General features: G+C 39.2%; 1 protein-coding gene and 1 non-coding gene across 3 annotated transcripts in view; one reads left to right on the top strand and one right to left on the bottom strand.

The window, feature by feature from the left end:
- Nucleotides 1–1,309: 1,309 nt before the first annotated feature.
- LOC111719241 lies at nt 1,310–1,416 on the bottom strand. Its single transcript, XR_002769452.1, has one exon. It is a non-coding gene; the product is annotated as a U6 spliceosomal RNA (small nuclear RNA).
- A 224-nt stretch (nt 1,417–1,640) lies between these two features.
- The window catches only part of TMEM259 (transmembrane protein 259), a 58,003-nt gene continuing 38,685 nt past the window's right edge, over nt 1,641–20,958 (top strand). The window contains exon 1 of one of the 2 annotated variants that reach the window (XM_031948018.1): nt 1,641–2,327. In XM_031948018.1, coding sequence (XP_031803878.1) covers nt 2,031–2,327 — 297 coding nt within the window. In that variant the 5' untranslated portion in view covers nt 1,641–2,030. The remainder of the gene's footprint in view (nt 2,328–20,958) is intronic. The other variant, XM_031948017.1, reaches the window with a different exon arrangement.

Below are 20,958 nucleotides of genomic sequence, written 5' to 3'. Positions count from 1 at the left end.
CCAGACAGCTTTTCCACTTTCCTCTTTCACTCTCAGTAAGAGGATTCTCAATTCCCAGATCATACAAATTACCCTGAGGCTTGGAGAGGCCTTTAGGTGGCGCTGGAAATACAGGAGGTGAAGCCGACAGCTACGGAAGCTCACGTCCCTGTTCCATGAAAAGTGGAAGCCTTGGACTGGATGCTTGGTAATGCTATTAACGGATGTTTTATGGGAGAAGCCCACAAAGACTTTATTCTTCCAGAGCCCCGGTTTCTTGGATCTCCTTCTGGGTCCATTTCTTCTCCCTGATGATTTTGGAGTCTTTTAGTTTATGGCCGTGGCCCATGGGCCTCTTATTCCCTCAGGGTCTAGTTGTGATCCACTAGCTCATAGAATTTAGAGCTGGAGGAGACCTCACGACCCTTTTTTTCTACACATAAGGAAACTGAGGCAGTAGCGGCCCAGAAGCAGACCTTCCATGTCTAAATCCAATATGCTTCCCGGGCTCCGTGGGGACAACCCCTTTACCAGCTGGCTTTCAGGCTCTGGCTAGGGCACTGATTACCAGCTTGCCAGCCTGGTGATGAGACCCTCACAAGTTGGCTAAGCTGGGGATTGGCGGAGAAGAGCCATCCACTGAACTCCAGGTATGGGCCTTGGAGGGCCTAAAGTGCGCCTGATCCCGGAGGATGCTTCGGAGGAAGACAGAGGCATAAAGAACAATTGTAATGTTCAATCGCCCATGGCTTGAAGATTTAAAAGGCACTTGTCCCATGCATTTTCTCGGTCCATTCTTACAAGTTTTGGAGCTCCGTGAGGGCAAAGGTTTGGGCCTTGCATAGACAGTGTGTTCTTTCCTTACCTTCTCCAGCTTCTGGGTCTCACCCCCTCCCCCAGATGCTTATATTTAAGCAGCCAGATGTCCTAGAGCTTAGCTGTGTGACTCTGGGCAAGTCACTTAACCCCGTTTGCCTCATTTCTTCATGGAGAAGGAAATGGCAAACCAGTCCAGCATCTTTGCTAAGAAAATCCCTCGGACAGACCCGGGGTCACGGTTGGGGCTGAATAATAACAACAATCCCAGTGACTGGCGCATAGTAGGTGCTTAATAAATGCTTATCCATCAATTCTTTCCAGCTCGCTCCCTCAGGCCCAACACACAGTAGATCGCTTGAACTGCTTGTTTAGCACACCCCTTTGGGTCAGCCACTGATGTGTATCGGAAACAGGCTGGGGAAGTGTTGGGTAACACGTCCTCAGGCACCCGACTAGTAAATCCTGAGGTCTGGGAGAGGGTTTCTCCTAAAATTCAAACTGCCTGCAAGAGCAAAATATGGAACGCTTCACGAATTTGCGTGTCATCCTTGCGCAGGGGCCATGCTAATCTTCTCTGTATCGTTCCAATTTTAGTATATGTGCTGCCGAAGCGAGCACAAGCCCATGGTCCTGACGCAGACTATTTAAAGCTCAATAAGTAATGCATTTTACACTTAGAACAACTAGAATTGAGTTCTTTTTTTAGAATGTTCCTTCAAAATCAAAGTCGTGTTCAGAATAAAAACACAATATCAAATTGTAAAGCAAGACTTTTTCAAATTTATTTTACGTTGTCTTAAAAAGGCAGTTGAATTCGTAAAATTTCGAGTCGACGCTTGTGTCGCGGTGGCTCATGGGAACAGAGTATGCAAAATAGGTTTTGGTTCGGCCCCGCCTGGGAGGTTGGGATGGGAGAAGAAACCGGGAGAGGGGAAAGGGAGGAGGAGGCCGGCTGAAGGGCGGGGCCGTTCCTCCAGTGTCCCAGGATTCCCTGCGGGCGGAGGCGTCTCGTCAGCAGGGCCGCGGTCGCGGCGGCGGAGGCGACGAATGGTGGCCTGTAGGGATCCGTGAGGAGGCGGCGGCGCGGCCGGAGCAGGAGGAGTGAAGGCGGCCGGAGCGAGGGGCGGGGGCGGGGGCGAGCACCCGGCGGGAGCGCGGCGGCCCGGGAGGGGTCCAATGGCGGCTGGGCCGCCGGCCCCGCGAGCCCCGGCCTTCTAGCGGCCCAGCGCAGGATGTCGGAGCACCCGCCGCCGCCGGCGGCCCCGCCCGGCCCCGGGAACACCCCGGGCAGTGGCCCGGCCAATTCAGCCGCGGGCGCCGGGCCCGGACCGGGGGGGGCGGCGGCCGGAGGCGGTGGGGCCGGGACCCCCCGCGGGCCGCGCACCCCCAACCTCAACCCCAACCCCAACCCGCTCATCAACGTGCGCGACCGGCTCTTCCACGCGCTTTTCTTCAAGATGGCCGTGACCTACTCGCGCCTCTTCCCCCCAGCCTTCCGCCGCGTCTTCGAGTTCTTCGTGCTACTCAAGGTGAGCCCGAAGGCCGCAGCACCGCCCCCTCCCCCGCCACTGCGACCCCCCTCCCTCCCTCCCGGCCGGTGCCGCCCTTTTCCTGTGCAGCTCCCCCTCCCCATGGGGCTCCCCGAGCCCACTCCTCCAAGACATCCTGTCCCGAAGTCTTTAATGCCCCCTCCCTCTTCTTGTGCAGCCCCCGCGGTGGAGGGCACTGAACCCATCCTGCCCCCTGTTCTTTAATGTTCTTTAGTGTTCTAGAAGCCCCCCCTCTGAGACATCCTGCTTGCAGAGTCTTATTAACTCCCTCACCCCCTGCAGACCCTGCCCTTGTGTTACCTTTGCCCCTTTGACATCCTGCCCCCTTCCCATCCCCTGGCCTCTGCAGACTTTGCCTTGGAGGGCTTTACTCCCCATTGATCTGACATCTTGCCCCCAAAAGCCTTATCACACTACTCCTCCCTCCGCCTCCCCCTCCCCCCCTTCAACATCAGTCTGAGAAGGCAGTGGGGGGCGGGGGGGGGGGGGGGGTCTGAATCAGAAGCCAGACTCTTCTGTTCCTGCTGGTCACTTCAGTGCCTTCAGGGCTTATGTCTGGTCTTGGTATTGGAGGCTGAACCAAGTTCTGAAGACTTCGTCCAGCTCCCAAACTGTGTTTGTCCCTGAGTCTCCAGAAAGTATTAAGAGCTGACTAGGTGCTGGGCACTGTGCTAAAGGCTGGGGACACAGAAACAAAGCAGGATCCTGGGCACAAGGAGTTTGCATTCTAGTGGGAGACAAAACACGCCTAAACATAGCATCTAAAATAGACTGAGGTTTTTAATACTGCCCACTTCCATTCTCCGGGGCCCTCTCTCTATCCTGCCCCCTACCTGAAATCCGGACTTCCACCGAAATCTTAGATGTTTAGTAGAAGAAACAATACATTTGGAGTTGGGATCTGAATTCAAGTTCAGACTCTGCCTCTTTTGCATTGTAAGATAGACTATTACTTGAACCTCTTTGGGATTTGTTTTCCTTTTCTATATTTTTGAACTAAGATCTTTTATCTGTATTTCTTTGATCTTGTCTCTTCTGTCTCTTAGGTTTTTAACCCCAAACCCTCCAGGCTCCTCATTTCTGGCCCAAGTGGTGGCAATAAAGCATTTTTATTAATTTTAATATTATTTTTAACAATAATTTTAAATAATGATAATACTTTGAATTTTGTTTTCCATGCAGGGGTAGCTAGGTGGACTCATCTTCTGAGTTCAAATCTAGCCTCAGACACTTACTACTTGTGTGACCCTGAACAAGTCACATAACTGCCTCAATTTCTTTGTCTGTAAAAATAAACTGGAGAAGAAAATAGCAAACCATTACTGTACTGTTGCCAAGAAAACTCCAAATGGGGTTACGTGGAATCAGACATGAATAGGGCGGGGATGAGACTGATTTTTCTCTTTGGTGTGCCAAGTGCTAGTGAAAAAAACATAGGCAAATAATAGGCCCTGATTTCTAAAAGTATACATTCTAATGGAGAAAGAGAGAAAATTTAAATAACAGAAGTATGTAGCTATAAACACATACGTACATATGTAATAGATGAAGATAATTTGAAAGGGGCTTATTACAGTATACTTTCCTAAGATTTAGAGCCCCAAAAGAACTTGAGGTCAATTTGCAGAATTTATAGACGAGGAAGTGGTCTGGGCAAGGTCACAAAATAAAAGAGCAAAAATAAAAGGATTAAACACAGATTTCTTGACTGTTAGTCCAAGTCCATTGCTCTACCAACTGCACCATAGATGCCCTTTCTGAGCCTTGTGCCCAAGGTCTTTAACACTGCAATTCTCTCCAACTTCCCTCCCCCATGCCAATGGAAATCTATACACCATTGGATTTTCATAGGTACATTCCTGAGTCTTTACTCCTTTACTCCTTCAACTTCTCAATGTCCCCGATGCTGAGCTCTGGCAACCAGTCTTCTGGGATCCTGTGGAAGAGTTTTCTAGTCCTTCTTCCTGCCCTTAAGATCTTTACTCTGTCACTCGATATTGTTCTGACCTCGTCTTTCAACTCCTGCTCACCCCGAAAGAATTTAGGGTGTTTGAATCTCAGAGTTCATTTAGCACAATCTCCCTCATTTTTTGAAATGAGGAAATTATAAGAGTGGTCTGAATCCAGGGTTTCTTGACTGCAAATCTGTTGTCTTTCCATTGCACTACTGTTGTTTCCTTTTGGGATCCTATATTCACAAACTTCAGCATTCAGCACTATTTTAAAGTCTTCATTGAGCCTCTGAGAATCCTGATCCCAAGATCTTCAATTCCTTTGCCTTTTCTGGGGTTTTTAATTTGTAAGCTCTTTACCTTACATCTCTTGCCACTTTTAGATCCTGCCCCAAAAGTACCTTCTGGTATTCCACCTCAAAAGTCTTTAATCTCCAACCCACTCAGGAGGTCAGAGGGAAGGAAATATGGAGATTATTGGGTTTTCATAGGATTTGGAACTGAAAAGTCATCCTAGAGGAACTGAGGCCTAGGGAAGGGAAGTTACAGGTCACACAGGGAACAAGTGTCAGAGTCAGCAGTAGTGTACTGTACAAGCAGCAGTGTACTGTAGTGTGGTCCCTTCTGGGACCATTCCAAAAACAATGGCTCCTTTGAAGGAAAGAGTGAAAAGATTCCTGAATGCAACTCCTGCTTCAGATCCTTACAAATACAGGACAGAGGCCAGTCCACTTGGCTTTTTTTTTTTTTTCCAGTTCCCTTATCTGTCAGTGATTTTAAGATCTCTGCTAGCTATAAATCCATAATTCTTCACTGCTGTACCAGGAGTGTTCCTCTGCACCCAAGCAGGTCAACCTGTACTTCCCTCCCATTTCTTGGAGTCCTATGTCCATAGTCTTTATCCTTAATCTCTTGCCTTTCCCAGACCCAACCTTTACCATTTTCTCTTCGCCTCATGTCAAGGCCCCCATGTTATAGAGTAGATGATGCTTTATAAACATAAAGCAGAATTCTTGATCTAACTTTTACGAATTTCTTAAAAAAAAAAAAAAGAAAAAAACCCCAAATCCACATTTGTGTGTATGTAAATAGATATGCATATTTACATATTCAACACAACTATATGTGTCTGTATATATGTGTATATGCACACATATACAATTAATGCATATATGAACCAATATGGTGGGTTTCCTTTGTAATTCTACATATTTTATACATTCAAAGATAATATTCTGGGAAGGGTGCCTTAAGCTTTCCCAGACTACCAAAGGGTTTGTGGCACAAAGGTGGAGAACCTCTAATGTAGACAATTGGGTTTTCACAGGATTTAGAGAAATCATCTAATCTAACTCCTTCCTTTCATAGATGGGAAACTGAGGTCCAAAGAGGGAAAGTAACTTGACCAAGTTCACACAGGTAGTAAATAGTAGAGGCTTGGAGTTAAGTTGAAACCAGGTTTTTTCAACTTTTGGGGGTTTTGTTCACTACATCACAGGTACCTATCTTCAGTCGCCATCCCCCAGATCTGTACCACCAACTTAAGCTTTTTAATGTTCCCCATTCCCTAAAAGGTTTTGGTTTCCATTTCCCTGCCCCTTTTAGACCCAACTTCTATAGTTTAGCCATTTCTGGATGGGCAGTATGGAGACAACTGTAAATTCATAGACTTGTTCTTACAGAAGGGAAAGCCATGGCCCTGAGAGGTTAAGTTACACAATGTTGCACAGGTATTAAGTAGCTGAGTCAGCAGTTCAACCCAAGTCTCCTGATCTCCTGATCTCAATTGTATTGTTCTTTATACTAGAGCTGACTGCATCATAGTCCCCACCCGCGTCCTTTCACCATCTTGGCAGGGTTTTTATTCACTCCTTTCAGATCTCTTTTAGTCCTGCATAAAAAGGTTTTTATTTCTGTGCTCTCCTGGCCAGGACTGCTCTCCTAAAGTCTTTTATATCCTCCCCCATTCCCCTTTACATCTCTTGCCTGCCTATTTTATTACCATCATTACCATTCATAAAGTCACAGATTTAAAGAAGTCACTTACCCCATCTTCTCATATTCCCTCATTTAACAAAAAAATTGACACCTCAAGACAGTGACTTTCCCAGAGTCATAGAGGAGTCTAGATTTGAAATCCTAGTCTGTAACTCCAAATTGAATTTGTTCTCCATTGGATTGTATAGCTTCTTATGCCTTTCCAGGACAATTGTAATCCTTACTTCCTCTGCTATCAGTCTTGAACCTCCTCCTTTCCTTCTTTGTTTCCATTGCTCTTCAGCCTTCCCTTCTTTTCTCATACATTGTAAGGTCTTTCCTCACTATTCTCAGTATTCTTTTGGAGGCTATTGCTTCTTTTATAGTGACCTGTCTGAAAGTATTTTCATACTGTCCACTTGGATCACATCTTTTTGGGACCATCATTCTCCAAATCTTGTCTCACACATTCCCAGTCTCTTTCCCCACCTCTCCCCCACTCCCTCCCTTTCTTTTTGGCCTTCTTTCTGGTTTTAGCTACCTCTTCTCTAGGTTCAGTCTCTGACATGGTTGGTCACACGTTGAAAAGCTAATTCTGTTTCTCATTTGTTTTTCATTCTTTGTTTTTAATTTCTTTTTGTGAGGATAGCCCCTTCTAGAGATACCTTGTATTTAGTGATCATAGCTTTAAAGATGAGAGGAAGTTAGAGTAGGTCATCCGCTCTGATCCCTTACTTTTATAGATGAGGAAAAGTGAGTTCCAGAGAGTTGAAATAGTTTATCTAAGATTACATAGATACTTACAGAGCTGAGATTCAATCCTAGGTGTTCTGATTTGAAATTTCCCTTCCTAGGTCTTCCAATTAGACAAGGACTTTTTATTTCATTTATTAGGTTCTGGCAGATTCCCATAAACTTTTCCTGACAGAACAATAGGTTTCAGATGACAGAAAAAAGTTTTTTTAAAAATTCATTTAAGTAAGCATCATTTATTGCGCTCTACTGAAAAAGGAAAGAATATGGGTGACCTACCAAGACTCTAGAGGTATCTTAAGAAATTGGGCCAGGGGATAAACAGAATGAAGTTTAGCCTGATTTGTTTTACAAGTCTGAACTTTCGAAATCAATAAAAGTCATATTTCTTCATTGTGTTTATGATGTGATAGTGACAGGTGTGTAGAATATGCATTGGTATAAAGCAGAGTGATTTTCATTTCTTGTTAAAGAATGAAGAACTTAGTTTTCTTAAGTAATTGGAGATAAAATTTAAATAAGACTCAGTGGAGCACTTGATACATTATAATACATAATACACTAAATAGGCAAAAAGGAAAGTTTAATGTTACATTTGGTTTCTGGGAAAAGTCATTATTCTTGGAGAAGGTAACATTTGAGTTTGGTTTTAAACAATTTGTAGTATGTTAATAGGTAAAATGTAGAGGAAAAAAGCTCTGGAAATGTTGCAAAGGAAACTTTTCAGGATGGTTTTTTTCAGAAGGTAAACCCTTTGAGCATTTAAGGAATGAGCTGAAAATTATTAGAGAAACACCTCCCCTGCACAGGATAAGATATTTCACCATTTGATCTAGTCTGTTTTAATTATCCTCATCTTAACAGACTCAGCTTTGGCTAAGACATAATTCTAGCAGTGATAATGAATTGAAGACCCACGGATATAGACTGTTAAGATCTGGAAGGGGCCCAAAGAGAGCTCATTTGACTCCCCTTATTTGACAAATGAGGAAGTGACTTGCTAAAAGTTATATAGTTGTTGGTCCTTCTTTAGGTGTGGTCTTTCCATGAATAAGTTGCTTAGTTCTCCATTCTTTAAGCCAAAATTTAGCTGCTTAGTGTTCAAATGTACATAGTTTGATTTAAGATCAGGAGATAGATGGATTTTAGTTCTGGTTCTGCCAACCAGCTTCCTTATGTGTGTCTTTGGGTGAATCACTTCCTCTCTTTGGGCTTCAGTTTCCTTCTCTGTCCAGGGTACAGATTAGATGAAGACAAACTTAACCAACTTCTATCCTGTTCTACCTGTTCTGGCTAAATTGGCAAGACTGGAGAAAGGGTGTATTGAAAAGTCTTAGGAAACCTGGCTTTTAGTTCTTTCTCTGCTACTAATGAACTGAGTGCAAGTTACTTTTTTTGGATGGGCCATGGAATCATAAGATTATTGACTTTGGCCTTAGAGGGGGATTTTAGAGATCCTCTGGTGCTAATGAAGCACTATAAATTTTGAATTTACTGTGATTTTCCTCCCATTGTAAACCTAGTAGTCTCTGCTCAGAAAAAGTAAATGTGAAAAAACAGAAGCAGAGAGGTTGTTTTTTTTTTTTCTAAATTCATACAGATTAAAAGAATAGAAATGGAGCCAAAGCTAGGTTTTTTTTTTTTTTTCTGATTCCAGATTTTTATCATCTGTAAAATTAAGGTATGGGACTAAATGATCTCTTAAGACCTAAGTTCTAAGTTCTTTCCCTAGCCCTAGAAATTATTATAAGCAGTGTCATTATTTATAGTGAAAAGCAATATTGAGTTCATCTTTTTGGCAATGAGTAGTCATGGGTGTTTTATCTGAAAAGGACTAGCTGTTAGGCACTCCTAGGGTACAGTTGCCAAAGCATGAATGGCTCAGTGAAGAGGCTTCTATATATAAGAGAAACCAGCTATGTTAAACTTACCTTGGTGGCTGAAAGTGTTTGCATAGATGTAGTATATTGTATATACACAGTAAATTCACAGATGTGTATATTGGATTCCCTGGAGGCCAGTTAATGAAGAGTTTTTAACTGGTCCCTACTTGCCATGGAATTTAAGGCAGTGAGTTTTAAATAAGGGAAAAGGAACTGAATGATCATTTGCTGTTAATTAAAAAAAAAAGTATCATGTGACTCGGATCATCCATGACTATAGCCATTTGTCAGTGGTATGTAGTCTATTAGTGTTAAGCATTTTTTTTAATGCAGATTATATGTCATTGAATCCTCATCACCACACTGTGAGGTGTGTAGTTCCAGTAATATTGTTCTCTGTTTTGTAAATGGTGAAACTGAAGGTCAGAGAAAGGTTAAGGTACATTCTTAAAGTTGCACACAATTAGTGAGTAGTTCAGCCAGGAATTGAAATCAGAGCCAGGCACTCTGATGTGTCTAATGAAAAAGAGGGAGAGAGAGAGGGAGGTAGGAAGGGAGATTGTGAAGTCATACAGAGCATTTCCATATTAGATATTGCAAAAGAAAATACAGACAAAAAATCCCCCCAAAAAATAAAGTTTTAAAAAGTATGCTTCCATCTGTATCCAGTTGATGGATGATGCAATTGGATCATCCTTATAATATTGCTGTTACTGTGTATGAGTTCTCCTGGTTCTGCTCACTTCACTTTGCATCAGTTCATATAAATCTCCCCACCTTATTCTGAAGCCACCTCCCTTGTCTTTTTTTTTTAATAACATAGTAGCATCTCATCACAATCTTCTATCATAACTTGTGTAGTCATTCCCCCAATTGGTGGGAATCCCCTCAATTTCCAATTCTTTGCTGCTATAAAAAGAGCTGCCAAAAACATTTTTGTCCAAAAAATCTTTTTCTCCTTTTTTTTTTTTTTTTTTTTTTTTTTTTTTTTTTTTTTTTTTTTTTTTTTTTTTTGCTGTCTTTGGGACACAGAAAATTGGTGGCTTAAAAAAAAATCACATCATTTCCTAGTAATACCTCCCCAGGTACCTCCTCCTCTGGAACAAAGACGTACAGTTAAACAAAACAAACTGACACATTGATCATGTCTGACAGTATTTACCTCATTCCCATACCCATCTTGTCTTTTTTTTTATAATAACTTTTTATTGACAGTACATATGCATGGGTAATTTTTTACAACATTATCCCTTGCACTCACTTCTGTTCCGACTTTTCCCTTCCCTGCCTCCACCCCCTCTCCTAGATGGCAGGTAGTCTTAATGTTAAATATGTTGACTATCTCTTGTCTAGTGAGATTCCTTCGAAGTTGACTGTCATTTCACTGATCCCATATTCAGATTTCTTAAGTCATCTAGTTTATAATGACCCAGATTTGACAGTGTGGGAGGGAATGAAAAGAGTATGGATTAGGAGTCAAGGGATCATAGATTTAGAGCTAGAAAGGACTTTAGAGACCAAATCATCTTCCCTCTCTGAGCCTCAGTTAATTCATCTTTGGTATGAAAAGGTTGAATTACATTTAAGAACCTTTTCAGCTGAAAATCTTAATGATCCCATGAAATGCTAATATCTTGGCAGTGCTAATATTCTTTGAGTTGGTGAGATTAAGAACATCAAGTGTTTTTTTTGGCAAGAGGGTTGTGGTGTTGATAAGCCCTTTGAAATGGTTATAGGATGCTGAGATTGGTAACTCTTCTAGTCTACTAGGAGGAAGTTTGAATAGTTACATACTAATACTTTGTAAAAACTCAGGAGAGTTAAGTCACATTGTTTAATGTTGAGTTGTACCAAGAATTCTATCCAGTTTATTTGCTTTATTTTTCTGTAGCTACTTACTATTCTCCAATGAGCAGTGTTTTAATTTTTTTTTCCCTTCTTGACTTGCCCTTTCCTCCCCTTTTCACTCTTAATCCTGGACCAAGTTTTGTTTTTGAAATCATTTTACTTCTGAGCCTACAGGAGAGGCTCTGAGTAGAGGTTTCTAACTGAGTAGAGTTAGTCACCCCTCTTCTGTGGTGGTGACTGTCCTGTGGGGCTGTTTGTTGATATGGTATTAAGAATCTTTTCTCTCTGAGCTGACTAAACTTTTTTTTTTTTTTTTTTTTTTTGTAATTGCAATCTCTTACACATGAATTGGTCCTTTCTGGCTCCCTGGGTCATGTTTATTCAAGCTCCCTAAAAATTGATAGTAGAGCTGAACTTGTGATTAGGTTTTATTTAAAACCTCTTGTTTGATTTCAAGTCATAGACTAGATTTTTTTTTAATAACTAGATCTTTAAAAACATTTAATTTAATATTTTATTTTTTCCCAGTTATGTGTAAAAACATTTTTAATATTAGTTTTTTAAAAATTTTTTTGAGTTTTAAATTCTTTCTCCCTTCTCTCCAACCCTCATTGAGAGGAAAATCAATTTGATATAGGATACAGTCAAGCAAAACATTTCCATGTGAGTCATGTTGTGGAAGAAAATACAGACCAAAAAAAATCAAGGAAAATATATATGCTTCACTCTGCATTCAGACCTCATCAGGTCTTCACTGGATATTGATAACATTTTTCATCTCTTTGATTACTGTATTGCTGAGAATAGCTGTCATTCACAATTGAACATCATAATATTGCTGAGACTATATACAATGTTCCCCCTGGTTCTGCTCATTTTCTTTGCATCACTTCATGTAAGTGTTTCAATGTTTTCTTGAGAACATCCTCTGGTCATTTCTCATAACACAATATTATTCCCTCATAATCAGATACAATAAGTTGTGTCCCCTCAATTTCCAATTTTTTGCCATCAGCAAAAGAACTGTAATTATTTTTGTACATAGTGGTTCTTTTCCTTTTTGTTTTTAATCTCTTTGGGAGTAGTGCTACTGTTTGGTCAAAAGGTATACATGGTTTTATGCTCTTTGGGCATAGTTCCAAATTACAGAATAATTGAATCAATATACAATTTCACCAACAATGCATTAGCATCTCAGTTTCCCCACATCCCATCCAACATTTGTCATTTTCCTTTTCTATTAATATTAGCTAATCTGTTGAATGTGGGGGTGATAGTTCAAGTTGTATTAATTTGCATTTCTCTAATCAATAGTGATTTAGAGCATTTTTTTATATGACCACAGATAGTTTTGGTTACTTCATCTGAAAACTTCCTGTTCAGTTCCTTTAATCATTTGTTAATTGAGGAATATCTCTTATTTGTATAAATTTGAGAGAGTTCTCTATACATTTGAGAAATGAGCTCTTTATCAGAGAAACTTGCTATAATTTTTTTCAGTTATGGTTACTGTCTATGTATTTCCTTCCATCCTATTACCCCCATTCCAGTTTATCTTACTTTCCTTTCAACCTATCCATTCTGACTTTTACCTTTTCCATTCTACCTTCTCTTCTATCAGCTCTACATACTTCCTCTCCCTCCCCTTTTTAAAAATCACTTTTATCACTTTCTCCTATTTTCCTGTATTGTATGATAGATTTCTATACCCCACTGAGTATGAATGTTATTTTCTCTTTGAGCCAATTCTAATGAGAATAAGGTTCAAGTGCCATCCCCTCCCCAGTAAAAGCTCCTTTATGTCAGATAATTTAACCCCATTCTACCTCTCCTTTTGCCTTCTCCCAGTACATTCCTTTTTCTCACCCCTTTACTTTTTTAGATAAATATCTTCATATTGATTTACACTTGTGTCCTCTGTCTATATATACTTCTAACTGCCATAGTAAGAAAGTTTTTTTGAGTTACAAGTATATTCTTTATGTAGAAATGTTTAATTTTATTGAATCCCCTATGATTTCTTTTTTCTGTTTACCTTATGTTTTTCTTGCATCTTGTATTTGAAAGTTAAATCTTCTATTCAGCTCTGCTCTTTGCATCAGAAGTGCTTGGATTTCTTCTATTTCATTAAATTTCCATTTCCTCTCCTGTAGTTGTACTCAGTTTTGCTGGATATGCTTCTTTTGGTTGTAATTGTAGTTCTTTTGCCCTTGCCCTTATCTCTAAGCCCTCTGGTCTTTTAATATAGAAACTGCTGGGTCTTATATGATCCTGACTGTGGCTCCACAATATTTGAATTGATTCTTTTTGGCTGTTTGCAACATTTTTTTCCTTGACTTGAGAGCTCTGGAATTTGGCTATAATAATATTCCTGGGAGTTTTCATTTTAGGATCCCTTTTAGGAGGTGGTTGGTGGATACTTTCAATTTCTAATTTACTCTGGTTCTGGAATACTAGGGCAGTTTTTCTTGATAATTTTGTGAAAAGATGACGAGTAGGCTCTCTTTTGGTCATGGTTTTCAAGTACTCCAACAATACAATTCTTAAAATTAAATTAAATCTCTTCTGGAACTATATTTCATGTCAGTTGTTTTTCCATTGGGATATTTCACATTTTCTTCCGATTTTAGTTTATTGTTTCTTGGTATCTCATAAACTCACTAGATTCTATTTGTCCAATTCTAATTTTTAAGGTGTTATTTTCTTCAGTGAGCTTTTGTACTTCCTTTTACTTTTGGTCAATCATACTTTAAGAAAAATTGTCTCCTTCAATTAATTTTTGTATCTCTTTTTCCATTTGGCCAATTCTGCTTTTTAAGGTGTTCTTCTCTTCATTAAATTTTTGTGCCTCTTTTACCGTTTGGCCTGTTATGTTTTCTTAAGGTGTTATTTTCTTCAATATTTTATTTTTTGGTGCTTCCTTAATCAAGCTATTGACTCTCTTTTCATTATTCATTAAAAAAAAATTCATGGATTCTCTCCCCAACTTCTACCTCTCTTGATTTTTAAAATTCTTTTTGAGTTCTTTCATGGTCTGAGACTAATTCATATTTTTCTTGGAGGTCTTTGATGTAGCAATTTGAACTTTGTTGCTTTCAGAGTTTGGGCTTTGATCTTTCCTGTTGTTACAGTAACATTCTGTAATCAAGATCTTCTGCTGTTTGATCCTTTTTTTCAGCCTATTTCTTGAGTTTTACTCGATACTAAAGTGGGGCTCTGCTTCGAGAATAGAGGGAACACTGTCCCAAGCTTCAGATTTTTTGTTCAGCTGTTTTCAGAGAAGTCTGGGGACCTGCAACTTTTTTGTTCTTCTAAAGTGGTATGACCTATGAAGAGATATGTTAACTGCTTTTCCTGCATTATACTCTGAATCGTGAGTGGTGACAAGCACTCTTTTCTGCCTTGTAATCAAGATCCCAGCTCCCCTATGGCTGCAAGTTCTGGTGTTTAGTGCTGTTCCTGCTCTTTGCCCTGGGACTGAAAATGAGGACTGTGACCCAGCTCCAAATATAGGCATGCAACAGAGTCCTGTTCCTGGTGCCAACAAAAGGACCTCTGCAATCTCTTTCTGATCTATTGTTTCTCCCTATTACCATCTGTAGACAAAGAGATTCAGAAGCTGTTGTCCCTTGATTCAGTTGCCCCCAAGTCCTGCTGCTGGTTTGCTGGCATGTGGCCTTTACAAACCAAGCTCCACTCTCAGCCTAGTACAACAAATCTTTCTTGCCAACTTTCTAAGTTGTCTTGGACTGGAAAATTGTTTCACTCCATCCTTTTGTGAATTCTGCCATTCCACCATTTATTTTATAGTGTTATTTAAAATTGTTTGGAGGAGTTTTGGAAAGATGTCAGGCAAAACCTTGCCTTTTCTTCTCCATCTTTGGCTCTGCCTCTTAATAACTAACTCTTTATTTATTTATTTGTGTATTTGTTTATCTCTGTATCTCTCTATTTGTTTGTGAGAACTAGCCCAGGATCACAAAGCTAATACCTGTTAAGTGTCTAAGGCTAGGTTTGAACTCGGGTATCCTTAATCCAGGATCTATGCCATTTAGTTGCCTGGAATTTATTTTTATTTTTGTCAATCACTAAATCTTAAGGCGTTCTCACTGCATGGAACAATCTATGTTTAGCCTTAGGACATAATTATAGCAGGCCTGGTGGAAAGAACTTGGTTGTGTGACTTTGGATCAGGTCTTTAACTTCTTTAAGTTTTAGTTTTCTCATCTGTAAAAGAAGGGATTGGACTAGATTTAATGGCTCTTCTAGATTCATATTTATGATCCAGTAAAGGACTGTTGTAACGAAGGGTAAACTTTTCTCTCTGGAAAGAGGATGATTTGTGGTGGGGGTAGGGGTTATGTTTGTTTTTGCTAATATCCTTGCCCTTCCTGAAAACATTGCCTCAGCAATGTGTCTGTCTGAGCCTCTCTAGCCATCTCTGGGGAGATGTGCAACACTCTGCAATTCATTCTTTTAGATTTTTCTGTGGCCTCCAGTATCTGTCCTATTTATCTTGCTGATCCCAGAGGCTTTAATGCTCTCTTTAATGTGGATCAAACATTAGCAGATAATTCTAAGATTCAAAACCCAGAATAGGAGGAAGGAAGCAAGTAACCACCTAACAATTATAGACTATCAGAGTTAAGAGTAGAGGGCCGAAGGCAAAGGGATAAGCATGGTAGGGGTTGGAAGAGACATGGTTAGATGTCTTAGTTTCAGTACCTTCATTTTACAATTAACAAAATTGAAGCGTAAAAAATTGGCCCAAATCAAATTAATTGGTGACAGAATTTGGACCTGACCATTACTAAGCTTCATTTCCCCTGTATTGGAGGTGATACTTGCCCTACCTTCCTAGGAGAAATATTGTGAGAGTTAAATTAGATATAATAATAGTTCCCATTTAGACAGAAAAGTTGGTAGTCTGGGGTACTTCAAAGTTAAGTACTTTCAAGGAAAGTACTTGGTAATCCAGAAGTGTGAGTTGTTATCCAAAACATTGCTAGTTCCTTAATTTTCTCCCTTTACTGCATTCCTTTATTTCTTCATGTTTCAGTCCCTAATTCTTTTTTTTTGCAATGTTCTTGACCCTTTCCAATTTTTTTATCTTTTACATTCAGTTCATATATTTGTTCAGCACTTATTGTGTGTTTCCCGTGATTCTGTAAAATTCCTAAAGATGTTGAGGCAGGGAAGACTTTGCTTTCTCACTCTTCTGCCTCCTCTCTTCTTATTTTTCCCCTAGTTCTATTACTAACTCACTCTGTGACCTTCAGCATGTCACTTGTCTCCTTCTTACCCTTCCAGCTTTCTTACTTTTTTACTTCTTTATAGCCACTCGGTTGCTACACCAGCTTATTTGCAGTTTCTCAAATATGATGTAACATTTCCTTCTCTGAGCCTTTGTGCTGATATGTCCCTTATGCCTGGAATGCTCTCCTTTTATGCCTGTCTCTTCTCCGCCCCAGTTTCTCTGCCTTTTTGCAATACTTAACTTAAATCCCATCTCCTACAGGATACCTGCTTCAGCAGCTGCTAATGCCTTCCCTTAAAAGATTAGCCTGATCTACTCTGTAGATATATTTTCCATGTGCTTAATTATTTATATGTTGTTTCCCTCTTTAGAATATATGCTCCTTGAGGACTTTTTGTGTGTATGTGTCCCTATTTCTTAGCACTATGCCTGATACATATATGTTCAATAAATAATTGTTGACTAACTCTGAGATTTAGTTTCCTTATTTGTAAAAAGGTTTGGACTTAGTGATCTTTAAGGTCTCCTCCAGAGACCTTATTAAAGTGTGGTCTCTCCTCTGTCTCTTGGGAAGATAGAACTTGAGCATACCACAGCATTAAAGGATGGCAGGGAAAGTTAGAAATTTATTATAATCAAATGACAGAAATGCTAAGAACCTGTTAAGGTTCCTTGATTACACCAAAGATAGATTTCCCTACTTCTGTTTTGTTGTAGAAAAGTTTCATGTAACCATTGTCAGGGAAGTATGCTCTGTAATGGTATGTCAGATGTCCCTTTTACTGAGAATAATCAAAAAATCTAACACTCAAACTGTAGCCTTGTATGGGTTTTTCCCCTTAGTGTATAGTAAGCAGAACCTGTTCTTAGGAAAGTAAAGCTGAACCAACTCAAAGATTAGGAAAGTAAAGCTGAACCAACTCAAAGATTAACATTTTCTTACCTGGCAGCTAGAAGAGCAATGCAAGGATAGACCTTGAATTCTTTACTGCTTGAAGTCCAGGGTAAAGTCTGAATGACTTCACAAATCTGAGGTACCAGGTAGTTGTAGAGCCAAGAGACTTGATCTGCTGCCATGTGTTTTTAGTGGTTTCTCAAATCTACAGAAGTGTCCATAATTGGTTACAATTTAGCATACACTTAGCTTTTCATTTGAGGCCCTTAACAAGTTGATTCTAATTTCCCTTTACAGTCTTATTTATATTCCTTTTTTATGTAAGCCATACAGGATTGATATTACTCAAATTCATCATTTGATCTCCTGTTTCTGTGCATTTGTACAAGCTTTCCTTTCATACCTGGAATGTACTTCTCAGAATCCCCATCTTCCTTCAGGTTTCAAAAGGTATGAAAACTTCCCTGAGTTCCTAGTTGTTACTGCTAGTCCTCCTTCAGTTTACCTTTATTTACTTACCTGTGAATTTATACCTTTAAAAAAAAAGTGTCTGATTTTTCCAAATACAAGCAAAGATAGTTTAAAACATTCACTTTTTTAAAATAACTTTTTATTGACAGTACATATGCATGGGTAATTTTTTACAACATTATCCCTTGCACTCACTTTTGTTCCGACTTTTCCCTTCCCTCTCTCCACCCCCTCCCTTAGATGGCAGGCAATCTTATACATATTAAATATGTTACAGTATATCCTAGATACAATGTATGTGTGTAGAACCGAACAGTTCTCTTATTGCACAGGAAGAATTGGATTCAGAAGGTAAAAATAACTTGAGAAGAAAAACAAAAATGCAAACAATTCACACTCATTTCCCAGTGTTCCTTCTCTGAGTGTAGCTGATTCTGCCCATCATTGATCAGTTGGAACTGAATTAGATCTTCTCTTTGTTGAAGATATCCATTTCCATCAGAATATATCCTCATACAGTATTGTTGTTGAAGTGTATATTGATCTCCTGGTTCTGCTCATTTCACTCAGCATCAGTTCATGCAAGTCTCTCCAAGCCTCTCTGTAGTCATCCTGCTGGTTATTTCTTACAGAACAATAATATTCCATAACATTCATATACCACAATTTACCCAGCCATTCTCCAATTGATGGGCATCCATTCATTTTCCAGTTTCTAGTCAACACAAAAAGGGCTGCCACAAATATTTTGGCACATACAGGTCCCTTTCCCTTCTTTAGTATCTCTTTGGGGTATAAACCCAGTAGTAGCACTGCTGGATCAAAGGGTATGCACAGTTTGATAACTTTTGGGGCATAATTCCAGATTGCTCTCCAGAATGGTTGAATTCATTCACAACTCCACCAACAATGCATCAGTGTCCCATTTTTCCTGAATCATCTCAGACATTCATCATCATCTTTTCCTGTCATCCTAAACAATCTGAGAGGTGTGTAGTGGTATCTCAGAGTTGTCTTAATTTGCATTTCTCTGATCAATAGTGATTTGGAACATTTTTTCATATGAGTGGAAATAGTTTCAATTTCATCATCTGAATATTGTCTGTTCATATCCTTTGACCATTTATCAATTGGAGAATGGCTTGATTTCTTATGAATTAGAGTCAATTCTCTATATATTTTGGAAATGAGGCCTTTGTCAGAACGTTTAACTATAAAAATGTTTTCCTAGTTTGTTGCTTCCCTTCTAATCTTGTTTGCATTAGTTTTGTTTGTACAAAGGCTTTATAATTTGATATAATCAAAATTTTCTATTTTGTGATTAATAATGATCTCTAGTTCATCTTTGGTCACAAATTCCTTCCTCCTCCACAAGTCTGAGAGGTAAACTATCCTATGTTCCTCTAATTTATTTATAATCTTATTCTTTATGCCTAAATCATGGACCCATTTTGATCTAATCTTGGTGTACAGTGTTAGGTGTAGGTCCATGCCTAATTTTTGCCATACTAATTTGCAGTTTTACCAGCAGTTTTTGTCAAATTAGTGAATTCTTATCCCCAAAGTTGGGATCTTTGGGTTTGTCTAACGCTAGATTGCTATAATTATTGACTATTTTGTCCTGTGAACCTAATCTATTCCACTGATCAACTAATCTATTTCTTAGTCAATACCAAATGGTTTTGATGATTGCTGCTTTATAATATAGTTTTAGATCAGGTACAGCTAGATTTTTTTTTTTTTATTAATCTCCTTGAAATTCTCGACCTTTTGTTTTTCCATATGAATTTTGTGATTATTTTTTCTAGGTCATTAAAATAGTTTCTTGGGAGTCTGATTGGTATAACACTAAATAAATAGATTAGGGAATATTGTCATCTTTATTATATTCTCTCAGCCTATCCAAGAGCATTTAATATTTTTCCAATTATTTAAATCTGACTTTATTTGTGTGGAAAGCGTTTTGTAATTTTGCTCATATAATTCCTGCCTTTCTTTTAGTAGATAGAATCCCAAATATTTTATGCTGTTGACAGTTATTTTGAATGGAATTTCTCTTTGTATCTGTTGGTGACATATAGAAATGTTGAGAATTTATGTGAATTTATTTTGTATCCTGCAACTTTGCTAAAATTGTGAATTATTTCTAATAGCTTTTTAGTAGAATCTCTGGAGTTCTCTAAGTATACCATCATATCATCTGCAAAAGAGTGATAATTTGGTTTCCTTATTTCCTACTCTAATTCCTTTAATCTCTTTCTCAACTCTTATTGCCAAGGCTAGCATAAAACATTCACGTTTGCAAAACCTTGTGTTCCAAATTTTTCTCCCTCTTTTCCCCCTCTCTCCCTCTCCTAGACAGCAAGCAATCAATAGATTAACCCTGTGCATGGATTATTTTTTCTCCTGATAGAATATAAGTTTCTTAAGGGGTAAGTAATGTTTGTTTTTTGTAGTTGTATTCCTGGTTCCGAGTATTTTAGGTATTTGGCAAGTGTTTGTCATATTGATTAAACATAGAATTGACTAGACTTAGATACATAAAATGTTGGGAGAGTAAGAGGGCAGAGAGGTTACAAACCAAAGAGACTGGAAGAATGGTGCTGCCTTCACAGAAATAGAAATATTTAGAAGGAAGGTATGGCTTGGGGTGAGGGGGAAGATTAGTTATGTTTTAGACAGATTCAATTAGAGGTGTCTACCTACCGGATCTCCATTTTGAAATGTCTAGTTGTTTTACTGGAGCTCAAGAGGGAGACTGGTGTTGGACAAACATCTAATGGAATCCATGAGAGTTCACAGGATCACTCAGTATATAGAGAAAAAGGAAGAGGACCAGCAACAGAAGCATCTATGTAGTAGGTATGATGTGGGTGAAGATCCAGCAAAGGAATGTGCAGACAGGTAGAATGAGAACCAAGAAAGTAATGTCACAAAAACCCAGACAGTAGAGTGGCCAAAAGGAGGAGATAATCAACAGTGTCAAATGCTTGAGAGAATTCAAGAAAGATAGAAATTGAGCAAAGACCATTAATAATTTATAGGTGACTCTGGTGAGTGAAGAGTAAGTTTAGTTGAAGTGACATCTATTCCTGAGAGGTGACTACTAATAGCAAAGCAATCTGTTTGGCCTTGCCAGCTGTAGCAACAGAATGAATGGCTTTTTTCTTACTAATACATTGGTGACAAATCATAAATATTCTTTCATATAAAGAATAGTATGTATCATATGCTTGGAACATAATCTAGAGGTGAAAACCATAGCTGGGATGCTGGAGATCCATGTTTTGGTCTTTGCTTTGCCACTTCATACCTTCTGACTCTGGATCATGAAAAGAGACCTGTGAGTTTTGATGAGTCACCATATTAAAATGAGCCAAATGAGTAACTTTACAACCAAAAATATCTAATGCTACTTACTACTGTATCAAGAGAGGCATGGTGTCCAGAACAAGGGAATTGATACTCCTGCTATAGTCTGCAACAATCAGAGCACATCTAGAATGTTATGGATCCATTGTTTTGTTTTTGTTTTTGTGAGGGGGACCTGCTTTGGGCTGGAGATTGACAAGCT

Source organism: Sarcophilus harrisii, chromosome 1, assembly GCF_902635505.1.
Source record: "Sarcophilus harrisii chromosome 1, mSarHar1.11, whole genome shotgun sequence".
NCBI classification, from domain to species: Eukaryota; Metazoa; Chordata; class Mammalia; order Dasyuromorphia; family Dasyuridae; genus Sarcophilus; species Sarcophilus harrisii.
This window is presented reverse-complemented; position numbering and strand designations above follow the sequence as displayed.